The sequence below is a fragment of the Delphinapterus leucas genome, chromosome 1 (genome assembly GCF_059928025.1).
Source record: "Delphinapterus leucas isolate spDelLeu-1000000601 "Yukka" chromosome 1, BTC_Dleu_Yukka2, whole genome shotgun sequence".
In the NCBI taxonomy this organism is placed as follows: Eukaryota; Metazoa; Chordata; class Mammalia; order Artiodactyla; family Monodontidae; genus Delphinapterus; species Delphinapterus leucas.
This window is the reverse complement of record NC_143129.1, coordinates 49,155,069-49,181,445: the sequence shown is the minus strand read 5'-3', so window position 1 is coordinate 49,181,445 and position 26,377 is coordinate 49,155,069. Positions and strand designations below refer to the sequence as shown.

Sequence of the window (26,377 nt, the reverse complement as noted above, 5' to 3'; positions counted from 1 at the left end):
AGATGATTGACAACCTACCTGTTGCTATAACACACACAACTACTTCCTACCACTGTGGGTATCTCTCAAAAAAAAAACGAAAGAGAAAACACAATGACCAATATCAGAAATGAAAGAGATCACTACAGATTCTATAAACCTTAAAAGGAAATAGGGCATATTAAAAGAATATGATGCCAACAAATTTGATAATGTAGATGAAACTGACATATACCCTGAATGACACAAATTATCAAAACTGACTTAGGAAAAAATAGATTATCATAATATTAATATCTAAATATTAAATATTAACCACCAAGTAACTGAACTCATAACTTAAAACCTTCCTACAAAGAAAACTGTAGGCTTGGGTAACTTCATTGGTGAATTCATGCAAACATTTAAAGACGAAATAATACAATCTTACACCAGTCTTTCCAAATATAGTGGAGCATGGAATACTTTATAACATTTTACAAGGTCAACAAGCACAACTCATGAAAATCTGATAATGATATTACAAAAAAAGAAAACTGCAAACCAATATCCTGTATGAATTTGGACCTGGAAATCCTTAACAAAACTAGTAAGTCAAACCCAGTGACAATTAGAGTTTATGTTAGGAACATGAGATTGGCTTTTTATTTGAAAATCAATCAGCATAATTCACCACATTAAAATAGTAAAGGAAAAAATTAAAATGTGATTATTACAGTAAATATGGAAAAACCATTTAACAAAATTCTACACCCATTCATGATAAAAAGAAAAAGTTCTTAGGAACTTGGGAATAAATGGTAACTTTCTCAACCTGATAAAAGTTGTCTACCAAAACACCCAAAATGCTACAGTTGCTAGCATATTTAACAATGAAATACTGAATGCTTTGCCCTCTGAAGATCAGAAACAAAGTAAGGATATACATTCCCACCACTTCTATTCAATATTGAACTGGCATTCTATGGAGTGAAACAAGGCAAGAAAAAGAATAAAAAATATAAGGGCTGAAAAGGAAAAAGTAAAATAACCTTTATTCACAGATGATATGATTATTCATTTAGTAAATCTTAAGCATCTACGAAGCAAATATGAGAACAAATAGATGAATTTATTAAGGTTGCAGGATATAAGGTCAATACACAAAGTCAACTGAATTCTTGTATATCAGCAACAAACAACTGGAAAATGAAATCAAGGAGATGATACCATATATAATAACATCAAAAAACCTGAAATACTAAGGGATATATTTAATAAAAGATCTCAAGATCTATACACTAAATACTATAAAATATTCTTGAAAGAAATTAAAGACAATTTAAGTAAATAAAGTGTTAGAGTATGTTGAAGGATTCAATCTTACAAAGATGCAAATTCTCCCTCAAATAATCTATAGATTCAAGACAAATCAATTCAAACCTAAGCAGGTATTTTGAAGAAATTGATAAACTGATTCTAAAAATTTGACAATACAAAATAGTTAAAGCAATGTGGAAAAGGAAGAACAAAGTTGGAAGACTTATACTAGCACTTTGATACTTTCTATAAAACTATTTTTATTAAGACAGTGTGATATTGATGTAGATATAGCAAAACAGATCAATGGAACAGAATAGACAGTCCAGATATAGATCCATACTTATGGAGACAACTGGTTTTCAGTAAACATACCAAAGCATTTCAATGGAGGCAAGGAATGTCTTTTCAACAAATGGTGCTGGAACAACTGGATATCCATATGGAAAACAAATGGACCTTATCATGATGCTTATCTTACCATACACAAAAATTAATTTTAGATGGATTACAGATTAAAAGTGAATGTCAAAATTATAAAATTTCTAGGAAAAAACATAGGAGAGTATTCACTAACTTGAAGTAGGCAAAAATTTCTTACGTAGTTCACAGAAAGCACTACCCATAAAAAATTACTAAGTTGGAATTCATGAAAATTAAAAATTTATTATCAAAAGACATGGCTAAGAAAATGAAGAGACAAGAAGTGAACTAGGAAAAATATTTGTTATGCATGTATCTGACAAAAGGACCAGTGTCCAGAATACGTAAAGAATTCTGTAAACCAATCAAAAAGCTGATGATACCAAATGCTGATGAGGATGCAGAGCAATGGAAACTCTGATTCACTGCTTCTGGGAAGCAGAATGCACAGCCACTTTAAACAGTAATTTGACATTTTCTTATAAAGATAAACATATGCTTACCATATAAATCAGCAATTCTACTCATAAGTATTTATACAGGGGAGTTGAAAATTTTGGTTCAGACAAAAACCTGTACACCAACCTCTATAGTAGCTTTATTCATTATCATCAAAAACTGGAAACAACCAAGATGTCATTCAACAGGTGAATGGATAAACAAACTGTGGTATATCTACGCAATGAATCACTACTCAAGTGATTCATACAATAAGATGAGTGAAACAAGTGTATTTTGCTAAAGAAAAGAAGCCAGACAAAAAGTCTACATATATAACCTTTCAACTATATGACATGAAAAAAGCAAAACTATAAGAATGAAAGACGATAGTGGCTTCTAGGAGTTGGGAAATGGAGAAGAAATTGACAATAAAGCTACATAAAGGAATTTTAGGGTGATGGAACTATTCTGTATGGTACTGGGGTAATGGATTCATGACCCTATGCATCTGTCAAATCCCCACTGAACCGTATAACACAAAAAGTAACTTTACCATATGCAAATATTAAAAATGCAACCATATGTCAGGTGATTACTGGAGGGAACACAAACTGTGATAAATGAGTCTAACTGTATTAAATACATATGACATAACATCACTTAAGGGGATGTACATAAAAAGTTGTTGACCTAAATGACTTTGAAAAACTGCATTTGCTAGACAGTGTAAGTACAAAAACAAAATGTAAGCAAATACTAACTCTAGTTGGCAAATTTGTTTCTCACAGGGGTGTAGGTTAGCAATTCTGAAACTGCATGTATATTAGAGTTGAAAAATTAGTAAATAAATTGTGATAACAGAATCTAGGTTTCATACTATTTGAGAGAGAAGTTAGAAATAAACAAGTGACAGGGGTTGGAGCGGGGCAGATTAGATGCTGTGATGCTGGATTAGAATCATCAATGTCAACATGAATTCATGTGTATTTTTAAGTATATACAAGTAGATAAATATAAATATATGGATGCATATTTTTCCAGATCTTGCTTTCCAATACCTTTGTCCAATAAAAGGAACCAGGGTTCCTTGAGGCAAAGGTTGAATTTAGGGCTCGTTCAAGGAAAATACAAGATGACCCTGGAGCATCTTATGCTAGAAAATAATAAAGCACAAAAAAGAAAAACAGTAACAAAGAGAAAAAGAAGATGGAAAAGAAAAAAATGTTGAATATCCAAAGGATGTAGGAGTCAACTTAAAAGAGTTCTCGGTGGCTAAAGCTGGAATAATTTGAGCAAAATAACAACAACAGTATTAGATTATAATCCAAAGAAAATAAATACCTACAAATCCATACAGATATAAATAAATGTTAGTAATAAATGGGGGAGAAGGAACAAATCTTCCTCACAGAAAATTTCAAATAATGTATGTAGATACTTCCTCTTTCAGGAGGTGGAGCTTAATTTCCCTCCCCCTGAGTGTGAGATGGACTTAGTGAATGGATTCTGAAAAGTAGAGTTTGGAAAAAGAAAAGAGTAAATTTACAGTGGAAACTGGGCCGACTAACTTAAACAAGTGATCAAGGCTAACATCACCAGTAAGTCATGTTGAGATCATTTGTCATCAGACATGATGTGAAGAGAAGGGAGCTTCATCTGTTTTATAGCCTTCCAAAAATCCACAACTCCAGTCTAATCATGAGCAAACACCAGACGAGCTCAAACTCAGGAACATGTTAGAAAATACATGCCCAGTAGTACTTTTCAAACTATCAAGGTCATGAAAAACAGAAACAAAAATGATTGAGAAACTGTCACACATCAAAGGAGACTAAAGAGACATGACAACTCAATGCAATGTGGTGTTCTGGATTTGGTCCTAGAACAGGAAAACACAGTGAGTCAAAACTAGAGAAATCTGAATAACGTACAGACTTTAATGAATAATACGGTACAAATATACATTCATTAATTGTGGCAACTGATGAATTTGAACAAAGTCTGCAGTGTAGTTACTAGGATTGCACCAATGTTAACTTTTTAGTTTTGACAAATATACCGTGGTTATGTAAGATGTTAACATTAAGGGAAGCTGGGAGAAGGAATCAAGCTGTAGGGGAACTCGATGGTATCTTTGCAACTTTTATGTAAATCAAAAATTATCCCAAAATAAAATTTAAAATACACTCACAACTCCCCCCCAAATTGGCAGAAGACTCCACAGTTACCTCACAAAAGAAGAGACAGAATGAAGCAAATGAGAAGTACTTAATTTTTTTAACATCACTAGTTGGCAAGGAACTGCAAATTAAAACCGCACTGAGCTATCATTTCACAAACATGAGAATGGCTTGAATTACAGAGACTGACAGTAGAAAGTATTGCAAGCATGTGAAATAACCAGAACTTTCACACATTCTGGCGATACTGTAAAATGATAAAACCCCTTCAGAAAACTGGAAGTTACTTGTAAAGTTAAGTGTAAACTTAGGATAGGACTCAGTAACTCCACTCTTGGTATTTAATCAAGAGAAATAAACAAACAGAACAGAAAAAGACTTGTATAAAATATTCATAGCAGCTTTATTCATACTAGTAAAGAAAACAGAAACAACACAAATATCAATCATCAGTGGAGAGTATAAACAAATTATGGTATATCTATGCAATGGATTCCTACTTAGCAATGAAAAGTACTGAATAATGGTATATGTAAAAATATGAATGAATTTTAAAATATTATTCTAAATAAAATAAATCAGACATTAAAATGAATCATTAAATTATTCAATTTATATGAAGTCCCACAACAGCAAGATTCGTTTGTAGTGACAGAAATCAGAGCAATGGTTGCCTAGGTGTTGGAAGGAATTTACCGTAAAGAGACATGAGTGAGCTTTCTGGGGTAATGGAAGTGCTCTAAAATCATCCCTTGGATATCAAAACCCACAGATGCTCAAGTAATATAGTCGGCCCCCTGTATCCATGGATTCCACAGCTAAGGATATGGAGGGCCTATTATATACTTATTGAAAAACATTTGTGTATAAGTGGACTTGCAGAGTTCAAAACCATGCTGTTCAGAGGTTGACTATATATCTTAATAGGGGTGTGAGTCACATGCTGAATGCATTTGTCAAAACTCTTTGAGGGCTTCCCTGGTGGCGCAGTAGTTAAGAATCCGCCTGCCAATGCAGGGGACACGGGTTCAAGCCCTGGTCCAGGAAGATCCCACATGCTGCGGAGCAACTAAGCCCATGCACCACAACTACTGAGCCTGTGCTCTAGAGCCCACGAGCCACAAACACTGAGCCCACATGCCACAAACTATTGAAGCCTGCACACCTAGAGCCTGTGCTCCACAACAAGAGAAGCCACCACAATGAGAAGCCGCGCAATGCAACGAAGAGTAGGCTCCGCTCGCCGCAACTAGAGAAAGCCCACGCGCAGCAACAAAGACCCAACGCAGCCCAAAATTAATTAATTAACTAAAAAAAAAAAAAACTCTTTGAACTGTACACTTAGGATCTATGCACTTCACCAAATGTAATATACCACAATTTTGAAAAATGCAAAAACATATGGGAAAGGGTGAAAATTTTACCCAAAGGAAAATGCAAAGTTTAAATGTCTCTGCTATAAAAGAAGGGTTAAAATGACTTTAGCTTAGTATAATTCCTGAGAATTAGAATGACAATGACAAAACAGAACAAAAAAGAGGTAGAAAAGAGGAAATAAAGATGATACTGAAATTAAAGGTACAGACATTTAAAAAAATAAAATTAAGACAGAATTATAAAAGCTGTTTTAAAAAAGCCATTAAATCGTATAACTTCTAGTAAGCTTGGTTAAGAAAAAAAGGGAAAATTTTTATAATATTAGTTTTCTTAGGAATGAGACATGAGACAACCTCAATTGCAGAAGGAATTAAAAGAATTATAAGGACATATTGCACACAAATCTATGACAATTAATTTGAAAAGCCAGTCAGAGGGGATAATTTTTAGCAAAATACAAAAGTTATTAACATTAACCAAAGTAAAGAGGAAACTTTTATTGGCCAATTTCTATAGAAGTGAATGAAAGGCAAGTAAGATCCATCAGATATTTTCATAGCTGAGGTCTATCAGACTTTCAAAGAATATAATTTATACTATTCCAGACCACAGAAAATCTGGACAGCATCCCAATTTTATATAAACTTAGTATAAACTAAATACCAAAACTTGATTAAAATAGATCAATTTTACTTAAGAAAGTAATTGCAAATATTCTAAATAAAATTTCAACAAATAGAATACAGCTACCTATCAACAAAAACCTGAAGCTAACTGAGTAGGGTATATTGTAGGTGTGCAAGAAGAAGTTCGAACTAGAAAATCTATCATCGTAATTTAGTGTTTCAGCAAATTGAAGGAAAACAACTCATATGACCCTATTAATAGATGTTGAAATGACATTTGATAATATTTAACAGCCAATCTCAGTAAAAAATCTTTAGGTAAGATAGGAAAAGGGTACCACTGAAATATTTACTAAAACCAAGAGTCAAAAGTATTTTCAATGTCAAAATAATTGAAAGAACCCAGTAAAATTCAGGAATCAAGCAGAGATCTTATCACTACATTTATTCAATATTAGCCTGGAGAGTCTAGTGAAAACAATGAGACAAGAAAATTAAATAGTTGTTAGAAATATTGAAAATGAAGAGGTAAAACTATTTTGCTGATGGCATGATTGTGTACTTAAAAATCTAAGAGACTAAAAGAGAAAGCCTATGAGCATTGATAAGAGAATTTATGGAATGACTGCATACCAGGTAAGCAGACTGAAATCAATAGATTTTCTCTTCTCTAGTAACATATACCCTTAGAAAAAGAAAAAGCAGAAAACATTCCCTTTAAAATAACAGTATAAACTGAATTGAATGAGAAAGGCATAGAACCTAAGAAATCTATTAATCATATTGATCTTATTAATACTTGATGAGGGTGTAATTCAATTTGGTGGAGAAAAAATGTCTATTTAACAAAATTTCTCCCCAAACTGGGTACCCATCCTGAAAAAATTAAAGTAATAATCCTAGCTCATGTCATGTATAAAAAAACAGGTAAAGTAGTAAATATAACTATAATTTTAATATTTTATTAGGGCTTCTGGGGAAGACATAAAAGCTAATAAAGAACTGTGGTGTGGCAGAAGACACTATAAATAAAGACAGTAAACAAATAACAGACTTAGAAAACATGTTTGCAATGCAGATGACAAATAAGGGTTTAAAAGCTATAATTATATAAAGAGAGCTTTAAAAATCGGCAAGAAAACAGGCAACAGCCTAAGAGGAAAACGAGCAACAGATATAAATAGGCAATTCACAGATGAGCAAATCCAAATGGCCAATAAATACATATAAATATGTTGTTTAAATTCACTAATAGGGAAATTGAAAACTGAGTTAACAACAAACCATCACTTTAAACCTATCAGACTGGCAAAAATTTTAAATAATGATATCATTGTCAGTGGGGATATGTGGAAAAAAGTATTTTTTGTGCTGCTGGTGGAAATGCAAATGGGTACGGCTTCTTCAGAAAGCAATCTGACAATATTTATTAAAGCTAAAAATACATAAACCTTTTGACCCAGCAATGTATCTCCTGGGTATATGTCCCATAGCAATATAACCACCAGTAAATAAATATATGTGAGCCCAGATGTTTATTACAGTACTCTTTGTAGCGGTAAAAAATATGTGTACACAAAGAAATAAGTTACGGTAATCCACAGGACACAATATTACTGTTCGTGTCTGCTAACCTGGAGAGACTCCCAAAAGCAACTCACGCATGAGAAAATATGCCCCCAAAAATGTATATAATATGGTTTCACTTTTGCAGAGCAAACAATGACAAAAACATATGCACATATGTGTGTATATGTGCACATATGTGTGTTATATGTATATGTATAAATGTGAGATCTGGTTCGATAATCATCAGGGACTTTACAGAAGAATTCATGTAAGAGTACACTAGTTAGGGGGGTTTATACTTGCTCACATTGATGTTACTTCAGTGGTTGGAGCAAGAGAGGCAATTATGGGAAGAAGAAGAAGAAAGACAGTAGGGACTAAAAGGAAAAGCAAAACGGAAATATTGTAGTGCAATGAAAGCATTCTGATAATCTCATTTACATAAAATTGTGTTTGTGTGTACATGCATATTTTCTGACCCATACGGACAAGGTGTACCTACATGCATTGAGTGTGCTCTTGTAAGCACTTTATGTGGACTAACTTACTTAACTGTCACAACAACCCCATGAGGTACATATTATTATTATTTTCATTTAACAAATTAGAAAACTAGAGCTTAAATAACTTTCCCAAAGTTACATGATTACTTAGCTCCTGGGCTTGGATTTGAACCCAGGCAGTGTTACCCTGAAGCCTTGGCTCTTAACCACTAGACATACTTGCTTGTAACCAATTTATGTCCAGGCCATATTATTAAGCTAAATACACAACTGAAATGTAATGTGTATAATATAATTTTATTTCAGTAAAAAGATAAACTCCTAGAGATATGTATGTTTGCTTGAGCAAGAAAAACATTGTAGGAGTCTGTTGGCCTGTAGGCTGTTAATTTATTAGCTCTTGTAGGTGGGGATGGCTATATAGACTTTTATACCATTAATACATGTCTGATCAGTAGCCAGATAGTCTCCTACATAGTGAAAACAATTCATGAATCACTGAGGGGTTTTTTGTTTTTCCTCATTTAGGGCTCTTTAACATTTAAGAAACATTTGTTCAGTGGGCATTTCAGACATGAAAAGCTTTTTGAAGGAGGAGGAATTTAGTGCATAGGTAAGATTTTGAGAAGTCATGGGAATAGTGTGAGAAAAAATTAGGGCAGAAAATTGCAAGCCATCTTCAAAACCTATATTGCTGCAGTAACCGTGGCCAGCACAAGTGTCTTTGCATGAAAGCAGTGTTGATAAACCTAGAAGACAGCATAGGTTTACACAGTCTCAAATGCCAGGATATTCTCTGGGCAGGCAGACCAGGCACCTGCAACACTGAGCCTCTTAATGTTGTGAACCAGCGCTGTGAGAAGATGACATGGATGCTGTGTGGACACCTGACACAGCCCCAGCCTTGGTTCCAGCCTGGAAGTCCTCAACCAAATACTGGCCCCATCCAGAGACTGCTTTAGTCCATGTGGCTTATGAGTCCACAGGGTGTCAGAGCAGAGCTGTGCCTGGCAGAAGCATTCACCCCATCAGGTCCCTACACCTGCTTCAGGAACTTCATGCCACCACTACTTTGCCAGAAGCAAAATAAATGTCCCCATCCACAAAGGGGACACATGTCCTTTCTCCTGCCCACTTCTTGGCAGCGGCTTTACTTGTGCCCTCCATGGATTTACTCACACTGGCTGGGGGGTGGGGGGATCCCCAACGCTGGGTATGCAGATTTGGCCCTTCTCTTCTGTGTCCTAATGACAAAACATCAAAGGCATCAGGGTATAGTGGTGGGAGACAAAACAAAACAAAACAGAGTATAATGTAAAATTTAGGGTTGGTTATTTGGGGTCAAACATAATCGCTACAATAGACCAACCTAGCTTTGAGCAACTTCTCTCATCCAAGTTTTCTCACCTGGAAAAGAGTGTCTTATAAACTAAAAAAAAATTTTTTTTTAATGTATAATTGTTTTGCATCACTCCCATTGTTAGTGAACGTTAATGTCAAAACAAATCTGGAATTTGGGGCTTACTGAAAGACATCTGCTGATGGATGGACTTTAGCTATAATATGCATCCTTAGATGCTAAATCTGTTTGCAACATGCCCAGGCTCACTAACTAGGGCACTCAACTATTGACTATAATTGTTGGGGAGTTATTTAAAGTGAGATACTGCCATGTCTTTCCAGTCTCAAAATGTTTCAATGTAACTCAAGTCAAACTATAAAATAATATTGAAGTGACATACTTATGGCCAGGGGGTAGATATTAAGAGGAGATTCATTAAAGAGTCACTGAACTGACAAGTTCAGTTATGCACAGCTGGATAATACAGCAGGAATTCTCTTTGTCAAACAGAGGTACACAGAAAGATGTCTTTGTAATAGAGTTGGCTGGAGCCCAAAGAGCCCATGTATTTCCAAGACTAAATTTCTTTCCTAATTTAACTGTACAGGAAAAAAAAAATGCAACAACAAAAAACAAAGCCTTAGAGAAAGTTCCTAAAAGGCAAGATTGGTCAGTTGAAAGGGATTTACACAGCTGTTTCACAGTAGCAATAGCTCCATTAAAATGGAAGTCTCATATTTTAGGGTTACTTCCTTCAGTTTAAAAATCTGTAGGCTGTGGAAAGCCATGTGTAAACAACCATACTTTTCATACTTGGATATTATGTAACTGGGCTGTCTCTTTTCATTCCTAGTAATTTCTTTTTACTTATGTGATTCTACCCCCACTGATAAAGCCAATTCTAGATTTACAGCTTCTGGGAAGGAAAGAGCAAAGGAGCAAATCACTAACTTCTGAGTTTTAAAAGCCAAAGTCTTTATATAAACATTAAAGTTGGAAAAATCATGATGTATGAAATTAAAGGTTTGTTCTCTTCTATTTCAGAGAATGTAAAGATAATCTGGGCTGGGTAAAGGAGAGAAAACGCAGAGAGAGAAAGAGAGATTAGATGCTCCTAAATCCTTGGGAAGGGGCCTTGTACCCTCCCCCCATGCTAGGCCAAGTCAGGCAGAGGGGGAATGCACCTCCTCAGTCAGGTTTGGGGAATCCCAGAGGAGCCTGTGACCTGGAACTTACTTTGCAGATCTCAGTAAAGCAGAGCATTTATTTAAAATGCACTATGCCCTGCTCAGCATGGTAGCATTTGAGTAGCAATGGCTGCATAAGGTTTCCAGCCAAAGGGGGATGGAGACAGCATCAGAGAGCCCCTGTGGACCCAGGATAGCACAAGGGAACAGCCACACACTTCTCATGTCTCCTGAGAGGGGCTCAGAAATTGTCAAACAGACTTGATGAGTCCTGATGTTTAGGGCAAGAAGGATAAAACTTGTGAGGACTCAATAACCAGATATGGCACAACTAGTGCTACCAAGGTAGATGTCAAAATATCCATGCCAAGGACTTGGACCTCTGAAAGCTCCCAGACCTAGAAGTAAACCTGGGATTTGAGAAGATCCTGAATTGACTGAAAAGACCCTGAAACAATGGAAGAAACTCCAAATTAACCCAAGATTAAATTTCTCCCAAGTAAAATAGGCAACATGAAATAAAAGTTAAGTTCACTTCATAGGAAAGTCAAATTATATTTCTTAAACTTTTGAGTTTATAGGTAGAGAATCATAAGTACTTCACATGACTACCTCAAGCACAATTTTCTCACTGTCCAAAAATAGAAGACAATTACTGTAAAGTTAAAATAAATGTTCTTAATATCCAATATCCAGGTATCATCTATCAATGAAAATATACATTCTGTGATTCTTTTTAACCTGGATCATTTAAAATTATTGAAATGACTAAATCTTCTCATCATTATTGAAATGTGTTTGATTATTAGAGTAAAGGCAGACCAGGAGTCTTATAAAATGAAATTAAAAGGTGATATCCTATGTATGACATTTTAGTTGAACAGTCTTTAATCCCAATTATTTGTTTGAGAGTACGTGATGGGAACAAAGAATAAAGCATAAGGAAACTTTTTAGAATTCATACATCCAAATGATTACCATCCTGAAATATTCACCCTGGAAAACCATTGAGATCTAAAGGTATTGATGCTGAAAATATTTCTGGAATCCTCTTTTGAAATTGGCTTCTGAGATGGTACATGAGCCCCACAAGAAAATAGGTGTTGTCACTAGAGTTTAACCAATTTACAAGACATTCAAGAAAGGTAGTCTAAAAGTCTTTGTAGTCAGACTTTATCTTTGATTATTAATAATATTTCCAAGCTTGATACACTTATTCAATAAACTGATCCCAATTCAATAAATTGGTCCCAGTATTAACGGAGTTCACAGTACAAAACTATCCTTAAAGAATGCCCCCACTGAAAATATCCAAAACATCACACATCTGAAGGACACCTATCGAGCTACCAAAGGATTGGCATATATGGTAGAAAATGCACACTCATTCAACAAGGGAGGAAAAGACAGTTAATACTATGAACTTTGACCAATAGATCTATGATGACTCGTGTTGAACTAAATCCTCTTAACTTTTTCTTTTCTTAATAAAATATGGTCAGAAATTGTGGTCTCTTTTTTAAAAGCAAAAAAATAATATCGCATCAAAGAAAGGAAGAAAAGAATAACAGAGGCAAACCAGCTGGAGTATTCTCCATGGAGAATAACCAAGCATTCTGAAAAATTGACAATGTAAGAAGAGATGACCTACAACATCTCTAAACTAAATCTCTCTAACAGTCTTCCCTCCCTGCCACCCAAAAGGAACGCTTTGGTATGTCTGAATGCTCAACCTCTAATTCCAACCATACAGAAGATGAATTAATTGAAATATGTTCCAAATGAAAATTTTAAATATTATGTTAATATTCATGAGCAGAGTGTTCAATATTCAACAAACATTAATGCATCAGCACCGACCAATTAGAACAGATTCGGCAATTAACAGGCACTAGCTATTAACAACTGACATTGTCATACTGGACACCTTATCTGAGCCCTGCTCATGGCTGTTTCTTAAGGAAAGAAATAACTCCTTTTTACATAGAAATAGATGTTTTTTCTTTATGTGAACTCAGTGAGAAAGTCTCTAATTGCATCTTATTTTTTGAAAAGTCTATATTTTGCTTCAGAAAAGGAAAGAAATAACTCCTTTTTACATAGAAATAGATGTTTTTTCTTTATGTGAACTCAGTAAGAAACAGTCTCTAATTGCATCTTATTTTTTGAAAAGTCTATATTTTGCTTTACTTTGCTGTAAAAGTAGGTAATTTTATCCACTCAGAAGACTTTAAAAGCAAAGTGATATCACTCTATCAGACAGAAAAGGGCTTCCTAAGTTTTTTCTTTTTTTTTAATTGAAGTATAGTTGATGTATAAGTTACAGGTGTATAATATAGTGATTCACAATTTTTAAAAGTTATATTCCATTTATAGTTATTATAAAATATTGGCTATATTCCCTGTGTTGTACAATATATCCCTGTAGCTTATTTTATACATAATAGTTTGTACCTCTTAATTTCCTAACCCTATACTACCACCCCCCCCTTCCTTCTTCCCATTGGTAACCACTAGTTTGTTCTCTATGTCTGTGTTTGTTTCTTTTTTATTATAAAAATTACATGGAGTCTAGGTTCTGCTGGAGGAAACCATACTAAACCAGTTATTGATAAGAGTGGAATAAGGATAAAAGGGCTCATTTTCTCAGGTACTTAGGAGGTAGAAGATTATAAAATACCCAAAGAGCGACGAGTATTTCTTAGATTCCTTTTTTTTTCATGTTGAAAGAGAACTGCATTCCATGGGTGCTTACCAGACCTAGCCAGCTTCATCTCTCACTTGCAGTGGCTCCTAACACTCTCTGTCTTTCTTTCTCTCTCTCTTTCTCTCTGATTTTGCTCTTAACTCCTCCAATTCATTGGCCATGCAGCAGTCAGAGCGATCTTTTAAAGCTGTAAGTCTGATTATGCCCCTCCGCTACATAAAACTTTTCAAGAAGTTTCTATTGCTTTTAAAATGAAAGATGAACTCCTAAGCTTGACTACATGGCCCTGAATGATTGGTCCTGTATATTTCTCCAATCTCATTTTGAACCTCTCTCCCTTTCACTCACTGTCTTCCTGCTACACAGGACAAAGTTCTTCCCATCCTCTGGCTGTGCACGTATATTCCTTCCATTGTCTTCACTAGCTCTTTCCTACTTATCCCTCAATTTCAGCTAAACTGTCGCATTTAAAAGGTCTTCCCTGAATCTCCAATTAATTTTTCTTATCATTATGAACTCATGGATTTAAACATTTGATGGATTTAGTTCATGGCAATAATTATCCTGTTCAAATTGTCTCATTTTTAGCTAATAGTAGCCTTTTAAAATTGGTTTCATATTCATGAATCAATGATATAGCCCTATTAGCCTTAAGGGCCTTTTCACTATATGATATAAGATGTTCCATGTTCATTTTCTGCATATCTTTATCCACACTTGGACCCACCACACATTTCCCAAAGCTATCTTAGCTTCTTTAGTGGGAAAACAGTATATCAAGACCACAATTTTGGTGCTAAAGAGTCTCATTGTTATTGGATGCTTGGTAATTTTTTCAAAGCCCTTCCAGTGGACACAGCTGAGAAATATATTTATAACTATATCTATATCATACATACTATATTACATACCTACTCTATTACATATGTTCTCAACTGCATATATATAATATATTATATATGTGTGTATATTAAATACCTTATGTTAATACTGATATTTCAAATTCAAATTCAGTACTAAAACGTTTATGCTTAACTTCTTCCATATCATCTGTATCTCATTTTTTCCATAAGAATCCTGCTTCTCAAGGTCACAAAAGATGATAAAATTAGAGTATACCGTAATTACTCATTTTTTTAATTCATGTTACATGTAGAATAATCTCAAGATAACAACATTAATATTACCAGCAATATGATTACTGACTACATTTAAAATATTTTTGGCCCACATGACCATATCAATAGATGCAGAAAAAGGATTTGAAAAAAATTAAAATCCACCCATAATAAAAACTCTTAGCAAACTGCATCATATATTATAATGATTATAATAGAAAGAAACTTATTTAACCTGATAAAGGATATCTACAAAAAGTCCTATAGCTAACACCATATCTAATGATGATGATTCAATATTTTCCACCTAAGATCAGGAACAAGTCAAAGATGTTTGTTCTCACCACTCCTACTCAACATAGTACTGAAAGCCCTAGCCAGTACAATAAGGCAAGTAAAAGAAATAAAAGGCGCATGTATTGGAAAGAAAAAAAAATAATAAAACTGTCTCTATTCCTACACTGTATGATCTAAATTAAAAAAATCTAAAAAACGTCCAGGTAAAGCTCCTAGAACTAAGAAATGAGCTTAGCAAATTTGCAAGATAAATGGCAATACACAAAAACAATCTAACATACACCTATATACCAGCAATAAAAATAAGAAATATAATTTGTAAAGTACCACTTATAAGAGCTCCCAAAAATGAAATACCTAGGTATGAATCTAACAAAAAATGTAGTCTACATGATAAAAAATAAAAAAGAAAAGAAAGAAATCAAGAGCTAAATAAGTGGATTAAATGGCTCAAATATCATTGAGATGTCAATGTTCCCCAAATTTATCTATAGAGTTACTTCTTATCCCAATCAAACTTGCAGTAAGATTTTTATAGGTATTGTCAAGTTGAGTCAAAATTTTATATAGAAAGACAAAGGATGTAGAAAACAACTTTGAGAAAGAAGAACAAATTTAGAGGCCTTACATTATCTGGTTTTATGACTTACTGTAAAGTTATACTAATTAAGACAGTATGGTATTAGTGAAAGTATACACACATAAATTTATGGGACAAAATAGAGAGTCTAGAAATAGACCTACAAAAATACAGTCAACTGACTTTTGATACAAGTACAAAGGCAAGTCTATGGATAAAAGATAGGGTTTTTTCCACAAACAGTGCTGAAACAATTGGATATTCATATGCAAAAATATATGCCTCAAGCCACTCTTCATAACTTATAAAAAAATTAAAGTGGATCATGGACCTAGATGTAAAACATAAAATTACAAATCTTCTGACAAAAGAAAACACAGGAGAAAATGCTCATGAGTTTGGTTTAGGAATAGAATTCTTAGACATAACACTGAGAGCTTGATCCATAAGAGAAAAAAATAGATCAATTATATCTCATCATAACTAGAACAGCTTTCTCTATAAAAGATGGTTAAGAAAGTGAAAGGTAAACTACAGGAAATATCTTCAAATTACCAATCCAACAAAGGATTTATACCCATAATTTTAAAAGAACTCTCAGAATAACAATAAGAAAACAAATATCCAACGAAAAATGGTCAAGAGATTTGAGCATTTCACCAAACAAGATATTCAGATCACAAATAAGCACGTGAAAAAATGCTCACCATCTAAAAACCATAATGAGATGCCATTACACACTTCTTAGAATGGATAAGAAATAAAAACAACAAAACAAACAATAAACTGACTGATAATGCCAAGTGCTGACAAGGAGGCCAAGAAACTAGAACTCTTATACATTGCTGGTCGGAATGCAAATTGGTAAAGTCGGTTTGGAAGACAGTTTGGCAGTTTCTTATAAAGTTAAATGTACATTTACAATATTCTGCAATCCCATTCCTAGGAATTCATTTACCCTAGAAAAATGAAAACTTACATTCACACAAAAACCTGCATTTACAGTGTATCACGTTTAGAGCAGCATTGTTTATAATCACCAAAAACTGGAAACAGCCTGAATGTTCTTCATCGGTGAATAAACCAACAAACTCTGGTACAATAAAATATTGCTTGGCAATAAAAAGAAACAAACTATTGATAGACATGGATGAGTCACAAATGCATTCTGCTCAGTGAAAGAAACCAGACTCAGAAGGTGCAAACTGTATTATTTCACTTATATGACTTTCTGGAAAAGGCAAAACTATAGAGATAAAAACAGGTAAGTGTTCCCAGGGATTAGGGATGGGGGAGGCTTTTACTACGAACAAGCAGCATGAGGGAGTATTCTGGCAATGAAGGAGCTGTCCTTTATCTTGATTGTGGTGATGGTTACAAGACTCTATACATTTGTGGAAACTTGCAGATCTACGCACACAAAAATTAGTGAATTTTACTTTATGTAGGTTTTTAATAGTTCAAAATATATATACAAAATAAAAATCTGTGTTTTGTGAGCAGACTATCTTACCCTGAAGAAGTGAGAATCCTGTACCTTTCTCAAAAATAAAACAAATCTTAAAAACATAAAGGAAAAGAAGCAAAAACTTTTCCAAGATTGCACTACTCAGAACTCTAAAATGTCAAGGTGTGGAAAGTTTACCGTCTGCTTTTATACATGACTGTTCAATTTATCTTGACCTCTCACCTCGGGTTTCAAAACAACAAAAACAGCCTAGTGAAAACTAAACATTTTGGCATCATACAATTCAGTGACCTGTAATTGCACCTCCATTAGCTCTGCTGCACCAAGTCTAACCTTAGAGGCTGTTTCTCTCACACGAGGGAGGAGTAATAAGGATAACCCTATGTGAGCCATATTCTCACAGAATAAGGTTTTCTCTAAGTTTCAATCTATTCAATTCAAAATGCATCTAAGCCCTCAATTCCAAGATTTCCTCTTCGAGCCGATATTTTCATAAAATGCCATCAACCAAAAGTATTATACAGAACATGTGGCAACGTTAAGCTATTAAATGAAAATTAAGAACTGAGCTAAAAGAATGTTGCACAGACGGAGCTGCTGAGAAGAAATCAACACATTTCAAAATCACCTAGTGTATAACTTGTGTAAGATATTTGGACCCTGCTGCTATATAGTTTTCTGGTTTTCTCTTGCACCTGTAAACTGTGGTTCTTACTGGCTAAAATCTTCAATCATACCAAGAAGACTTCTGATTATTAGACACAAATCAACAGATATAACCATACCCTGAGTCTCAAGATCTATGCCTATAAGATGTAGCTTATCAGCCTTTGAGGAGCTATAGAGCAGAGTTTTACCTGATACTGCCAATTTGTTAATTGGTTATACGTGTGTGTGTGTGTGTGTGTGTGTATTTATTTATATATATACACACACAAATATATATACAAATAAATAAATTTATTTATATAGTATATAAATAAAATAAGATATATAAAATAAAATTGTCCAAATCCATGTCATTTTAGACAAGGAAGATGGCCAAGAGTGTGCCTGTGGCCTTGACTCCCTTGTAAAACAACAAATTTAATGAGCAAATATCAGCACTTTACTCTCTAGAAGTGTCTGGGATACACTGATAGCATAGGAGTCAGAGAATTCCAGACACGCAGGTTTTCTGCACACCTAACTGGGGCTGAACCTAGTTGCAGTATCTCTTTTTGTGTGCCTGATTGGTTGGGTCTCTGTAGAAGGCACAAAACAAGGTAAGTGTTAATTAGCGCTCAAGTTTAAGGGTCCTATTAAGGCATGAGAGAAGCAGATGAATCATATATTTCTAGATAAAAATCAGAGATAGTCATCAAACCATTAGATAAATTACACTAGATGCAAAGTCTTATTTCATATTTGATCTTCTCCTTAGACAATTCTGCCTAATCTCTGACTTATTATTCATATTATGCAGTAAATGAAGTTAATGTGCAACCCTCTCTACTTCAGAGGTGAGAAAAAAATGAAATTATATATGTAGAAACACTTTAAAAAGAAAATGGCACTAGACAGATGCAAGATAATATTTTTTTAAGAGCCACTGCTCACACTCTCCCAAATACACAGTAATTTTCCAGCTAGTAAATCTAACAGCTAGATTGTTATTTCATATCTGTGATGCGCAAACATTGCTTAAGCTAGTATAAACAGTAGTGTAAAAATGATGGTTCTGCCAAGTGCTTTGTGCTTACGCTGATAACAAATGGACACAATAAATTAAATCATCGACATACACCATCCACTTAAAACTTGGACTTTTGCAGGCACCAAGGGAAGATGTCGTAGGAAACATTTTGAAGATGAACAATTTTCTGTCCTTAAACTCTCCAAAACCATTTCTCCTGAGAATGACCTTGCTGGCTATGGTGGGTTTCCTAAAATGATTTAACAGAGGATGAAAAGGGGAATTAATTGGCCAATGTTTCCACTATCTTAGTCATCAAAGACTACAGAGCAGTCCGTCAAATTAATTTAGACCACCTAACACATCAAAAACACCACAAAAAAACTTTATTACTTTCAAGCCGTGCATTCTGATTGCCTTATTCTTTTTTTTGTTTGTTTTGTTTTTTTTAAAATTTTTTTAACATCTTTATTGGGGTATAATTGCTTTAAAATGGTGTGCTAGTTTCTGCTTTATAAAAAAGTGAATCAGCTATACATATACACATATCGCCATATGGCCTCCCTCTTGTTTCTCCCTCCCACCCTCCCTATCCCACCCCTCTAGGTGGTCACAAAGCACCGAGCTGATCTCCTTGGGCTATGCGGCTGCTTCCCACTAGCTATCTATTTTACATTTGGTATTGTATATATGTCCATGCCACTCTCTCACTTTGTCCCAGCTTACCCTTTCTCCACCCCGCGTCCTCAAGGCCATTCTCTATGTCTGCGTCTTTATTCTTGTCCTGCCCCTAGGTTCTTCAGAGCCATATTTTGTTTGTTTGTTTTTAGATTCCATATATATGTGTTAGCTTAGGGTATTTATTTTTCTCTTTCTGACTTACTTCACTCTGTATGACAGTCTCTAGGTCCATCCACCTCACTACAGATAACTCAATTTCATTTCTTTTTATGGCTGAGTAATATTCCATTGTATATATGTGCCACATCTTCTTTATCCATTCATCTGTTGATGAACACTTAAGCTGCTTCCATGTCCTGGCTATGGTAAATAGAGCTGCAGTGAACATTGTGGTACATGACTGTTTTGAATTATGGTTTTCTCTAGGTATATGCCCAGTAGTGGGATTGCTGGGTCGTATGGTAGTTTTATTTTTAGTTTTTTAAGGAACCTCCATACTCTTCTCCATAGTGGCTGTATCAATTTACATTCCCATCAACAGTGCAAGAGGGATCGCTTTTCTCCACACCCTCTCCAACATTTATTGTTTGTAGATTTTTTTGATGATGGCCATTCTGATGGGTGTGAGGTGATACCTCACTGTAGTTTTGATTTGCATTTCTCTAATGATTAGTGATGTTGAGCATCCTTTCATGTGTTTGTTGGCAATCTGTATATCTTCTTTGGAGAAATGTCTATTTAGGTCTTCTGCCCATTTTTGGATTGGGTTGTTTGTTTTTTTGATATTGAGCTGCATGAGCTGCTTGTAAATTTTGGAGATTAATCCTCTGTCAGTGGCTTCATTTGCAAATATTTTCTCCCATTCTGAGGGTTGTCTTTTCGTCTTGTTTATGGTTTCCTTTGCTGTGCAAAAGCTTTTAAGTTTCATTAGATCCCATTTGTTTATTTGTGTTTTTATTTCCATTTCTCTAGGAGGTGGGTCAAAAACGATCTTGCTGTGATTTATGTCATAGAGTGTTCTTCCTATGTTTTCCTCTAAGAGTTTTATAGTGTCTGGCCTTACATTTAGGTCTTTAATCCATTTTGAGTTTATTTTTGTGTATGGTGTTAGGATGTGTTCTAATTTCATTCTTTTACATGTAGCTGTCCAGTTTTCCCAGCACCACCGATTGAAGAGGCTGTCTTTTCTCCATTGTACATTCCTGCCTCCTTTATCAAAAATAAGGTGACCAGGTGTGTGTCAGTTTATCTCTGGGCTTTCTATCCTGTTCCATTGATCTATATTTCTGTTTTTCTGTCAGTACCATACTGTCTTGATTACTGTAGCTTTGTAGTATAGTCTGAAGTCAGGGAGCCTGATTCCTCCAGCTCCGCTTTTCTTTCTCAAGATGGCTTTGGTTATTCGGGGTCTTTTGTGATTCCATACAAATTGTGAAATTTTTTGTTCTAGTTCTGTGAAAAATGCCGTTGGTAGTTTGATAGGGATTGCATTGAATATGTAGATTGCTTTGGGTCCTATAGTCATTTTCACAATGTTGATTCCTCAAATCCAAGAACATGGTATATCTCTCCATCTGTTTGTATCATCTTTAATTTATTTCATCAGTGTCTTATGGTTTTCTGCATACAGGTCTTTTGTCTCCTTATGTAGGTTTATGCTTAGGTATTTTAGTCTTCTTGTTTCAATGGTAAATGGGAGTGTTTCCTTAATTTCTCTTTTATATTTTTCATCATTAGTGTATAGGAATGCAAGAGATTTCTGTGCATTAATTTTGGTTCCTGCTACTTTACCAAGTTCATTGATTAGCTCTAGTAGTTTTCTGGTAGCATCTTTAGGATTCTCTCTATATAGTATCATGTCATCGGCAAACAGTGACAGCTTTACTTCTTCTTTTCCAATTTGTGTTCCTTTTATTTCTTTTTCTTCTCTGATTGCTGTGCCTAAAACTTCCAAAACTATGTTGAATAATAGTGGTGAGAGTGGACAAACTTGTCTTGTTCCTGATCTTAGTGGAAATGGTTTCAGTTTTTCACCATTGAGAACAATGTTGGCTGTGGGTTTGTCATATATGGCCTTTATTATGTTGAGGTAAGTTCCCTCTATGTCTACTTTCTGGAGGGTTTTTATCATAAATGGGTGTTGAATTTTGTCAAAAGCTTTTTCTGCATCTATTGAGATGATCATATGGTTTTTCTCCTTCAATTTGTTAATATGGTTTATTACATTGATTGATTTGTGTATATTGAAGAATCCTTGCATTATTACAAGCAACTATATGCCAATACAATGGATAACCTGGAAGAAGTGGACAAATTCTGAGAAAAGCACAACCTTCCGAGACTGAACCAGGAAGAAATAGAAAATATAAACAGACCAATCACAAGAACTGAACTTGAAACTGTGATTAAAAATCTTCCAACAAACAAAAGCCTAGGACCAGATGGCTTCACAGGTGAATTCTATCAAACATTCAGAAAAGAGCTAACACCTATCCTTCTCAAACTCTTCCAAAATATAGCAAAGGGAGGAACACTCTCAAACTCATTCTATGAGGCCACCATCACCCTGATACCAAAACCAGACAAAGATGTCACAAAAACAGAAAACTACTGGCCAATATCACTGATGAATATAGATGCAAAAATCCTCAAGAAAATACTAGCAAACAGAATCCAGCAGCACATTAAAAGGATCGTACACCATGAACAAGTGGGGTTTATCCCAGGAATGCCTTATTCTTTTACTACACTTGTAATAGCTTTGCTTTACAATTTTCTTATATGAGGAGCTCACTAGGTGGAGAATAGATATTTCTATTGAGTTGCATCTTTGGATAGCATTTAGCACAAGCAAGGAATTTAGGTTATTTTAAACATCTAGAATTACTAGAATGACAATTTTAGAAAAGTCTTTAAAGCTCATGTAGTTTAACCATCTTACAGGCCAAGCAGTTAACGTAAATTATCTAATTTAATCTTTACAATTATTCTAAGAGGCACAAATTATTAACCCCATTTATGGGGAACCAGATGCTTAGAGTTCAAGTAATTTGCTCAAGGTCACCTGGTTTATAAGTGAGGAATCTGGAATTCCAATACACATTTGTCTGATTCAAAATACTTTCTTTTCCCTCCACATTGAACCTCCTCATCTACCAGTGGTAGGGAGTTTATTCCTCCTGATACAGCAAATCTTTAGACAGTTCTGGCAACAGATATTTCTGATGTCAAACAACTAACTAGGAAAAATACAATGTGCCATAAAAATTCAAATTATCATTTGTTATCAATAACTATATCCTGGGCTTCCCTGGTGGCGCAGTGGTTGAGAATCTGCCTGCTCATGCAGGGGACACGGGTTCGAGCCCTGGTCTGGGAGGATCCCACATGCCACGGAGCAACTAGGCCGGTGAGCCACAACTACTGAGCCTGCGCGTCTGGAGCCTGTGCTCCACAACAAGAGAGGCCACGATAGTGAGAGGCCCGCGCACCGCGATGAAGAGTGGCCCCCGCTTGCCACAACTAGAGAAAGCCCTCGCACAGAAACGAAGACCCAACACAGCAAAAATAAGTAAATTAACTAATAAACTCCTACTCCCAACATCTTCTTTAAAAAAAATAAAAATAAAAATAAATAACAATATCCTGATTGGTGTTGGGGGTGGGGGGAGGAAGGGACAACCTAAGACTATATTTTCCTTTTGAAGATAATTCTCAAAATCATTCTACCACACTTTGGCTTTCAGATTATAATCAAATGCCTTCCCTTTGCTTAAAAAGGAAGGCTTAAAAGACTTCCCTAATATTGCATCATTTCTTGACTGGGGTCTCAGAATTCTACCTAATAAATCCAGGTGATTTTAGCCCGAAAAAATGCTCATGTAGACAATATCAACCAACTTTCTAATTCTTAAAAGAACTTCCAAATGAGTCCTATAGAATATCTTTTTCTAATTATAGTTACATTCTGATAGATCTGTCTGGATAAATTACTTGTAAAATACATCTCTAAGTAGGAAACTAAACTGAGTAGTTAATGGGATAATTTAAGCTTATCCAAATGTTATATATGATTATCCAAAAGTCTTTTTACCTTGATGATAATTGTTGCTTAGTTACAGCTTCTATCATCTCCTACCCAAAGGATCCCACCATCACTTCTAATAAGATGCAATAAAATCATGTGTACAGCATTCCTGTTTCCTACTTGTGGTAGCAGAAGGACATGTGTTTAGTTTAACAAGTATCTATAGCAAGTGATCTAGAAAACACTGAAGTACTAGAATAGTGTTATCTGGCATCATATGAGACAAAGATGGCATCTGTAATGAGTTTCCATTACCTCTTCAGCTCTCTCCCACTCAATGCCTTTCTCCATATTTTCTGCTTCTCTTCTGTCACTCCAGAAACACTTGGTTTGACTCCAAGAATCTCTCCATCCACTCACCTCTCAGTTTATTTTCATGCCCCTTACACCTAAAAAAGTGATCTCCCCCATTTGAGGACTTGGCCAGTGTCTTGACCTACCCATTATTCCTCAGCAGAGGGGGCTCCAAAATTGCTAATTCCAAGTCTCAATGCCACAAACTAGCACCTGGAAATTACATACTGATTGGAAATAAGCTGATCTTTTACATACTGATTTGCTCCAAAAACATTACCCTTCAGATAAACAGTAAGTTGGACAAACTTTTTTGTATTTCAAAAGAAAAACAACCAAGAATAGAAATCAATTAGAAAATTGATTTTTAAAGAAATCCCCTCTTGAAAACAGCAAAACAGTGTAACCCTATTATTGTACAGTTCTTTGTTAAACAATTCAATCACATTCATGTGTAAGTTCATGTAAGTTCCTGTTATGTAAATGATTACTGTACAATCAGGATAACTGTCCTATTATGCAACACCAGCATATATTCAACATTTAAAAACTATTTATTAAGTATGTAGTCTATGCCAGGCACTAAAGATAGACTTAGCTATACTTAATAATTACATAGGATTATGCTGTTGATGAGCTTGCTTTACCTTTCCAAGACCATAACAATATTACTATGGAATACTAAATATTGTTATATAGAAGTCTTATATACAGACATCTAAACAATTTTCAAACAAAACTCCTTACCAAAGAAATTATGGAAATGTAAAGATTTTAAAAGGCCTTAGTTCCCAAGTTTTAAACTATCATACCTTTCCTTCCCCATATCTAAAATTCTAAGCCACCTCTTCCCTACAATACAAATTAGATTCACTAAGGAAAGAGCTAATATTCTCTCTAAGTAAATTACAAATAATGTGTGTCAATTTATTTATGAAAAAAATTGATTACAGGGTTAGCCATAACATGAAACCAAAGTATACATCATTCAAATGACCAGAATCCAAATGTAATGGAATTTATAGATACTAACGTTGATCGATTTTGCATTGCCAGAAGTAATACATCACACAGTAAAAGCCTGATATAACATGCCTATTGTATAAAACATGCCCACGTCAACGTGCAATTTATTTGTGTTGCAAGATCATGCAAAAAAATTCCAGTAACTAACCCTCTGTTGGAACCACCCATTGAGTTTAATTATAGACTTGTCTATAATGAAGACTCCCTACATCAAATACTTGCTTGGAAATCTACTCCACATACGCTAGAAGTTTTGAAAATAATAAGATACTTGATTATTGCAAAAATACTTACAGTAGAAGTTCCTTCTTGCTTGTGGGTTCATCATTTGGGGATGTTTTCATCAGGAGTCATCATGCTTTTGATCTTTAATGCCGTTCTTCCTCCAAGGTTTCTTGTCGGTAATTTCCCAAGCAGAGTCACTTGTACTAACAAGCCATTGTCCCATATTGTTTCCTTTTTATGTGTGAATGTTACCCTGTAGATTGATTTCCTGTCCAAAAACAGTCAAAAATGAACAAACGCTGCTGTATGCAAGTGAAATGTGCTACTCAAATACTCTGTTTTTGCAGTTTGGTTCAGGAAGAAATTCCCTGATTGAAAGGAGGAAATATATTGCAGTGCTCCAGAGAACTTAAAAGACAGAAGTTTCTTCCTTATAAATGAGCATATCAAAATTGTCAGCATCATTTACTCTCACTAGTTTGTGACTCAAGTACTACTGCACCCGAAGCATCCATGTACTGTGTGCAGCCTAAAGACACTCCCAATTGCCACAGTAACAATATCCCAACTATATTTTAAAATCAGGCTTAGTATGCTTTGAAGTACATAATGTTTTCCATTCCTGAAAGGACAAAGAGATCTACATTGTCAAAGTTTATTTTTAAGCTCATATGCTTGCTAAGTGCACTGGCGAACAGGCTTTCCGTGCCTGTAGTACCATTGCTGGAACCTATTAATGCAAACAGATGAGTCGTTGGCTTGGTTCCACATAGGCTCTTATTTCTTTTTTTAAGCCTTATCTAAATTGCATTGATTATAATTTCTTAAATCAAGAATGCTATCACTTTTCTGAGCTTGCTTGTTTTAATTTTATCAGTACAGAAGCAATGCAAGAAAGGCAAATAAGAGGAAGGTTTCAAATAGTTTTTGCTGAGATAAGAAAGTTAGTAATTAGAGGTAGCTTCTGTTTCTGGAGTAAGTTTGAGGGGCATTTGGAGACAATAAAAATGACAACAAATTTTAAATAAAGGAGCCAAAGATAAAGAATGAAAGGGAGAGTAAGAGTAAGGAGAGAGAGCAAGCCAAAGCCAGAATGAGAGAGAGAAGCTTTGACTATTAGCAATAATTCTTCACATATTTTCTTATTGTTGGGAAAGCAAATTGCTCTGGTTTGTATAACCCCCTACCCGTCTGCTCAACCCACCAAAATTAGCCCACATGTCATCTAATACCAGACTAAGACTTGTGGAAGCACATTATTGCTCTATTAGAGCCATAACAAAATACCAGCTG

At 34.8% G+C, this 26,377-nt stretch overlaps 1 protein-coding gene across 1 annotated transcript in view; it reads right to left on the bottom strand.

Moving 5' to 3' along the window:
• KCNK2 (potassium two pore domain channel subfamily K member 2) overlaps positions 1 to 25,635 on the bottom strand; it is a 243,837-nt gene extending 218,202 nt beyond the window's left edge. Inside the window, exon 1 of the mRNA XM_089909755.1 lies at positions 25,154 to 25,635. Within this exon, the coding sequence (XP_089765881.1) occupies positions 25,154 to 25,187 (34 nt within the window). The 5' untranslated portion in view covers positions 25,188 to 25,635. The remainder of the gene's footprint in view (positions 1 to 25,153) is intronic.
• Positions 25,636 to 26,377: the final 742 nt, after the last annotated feature.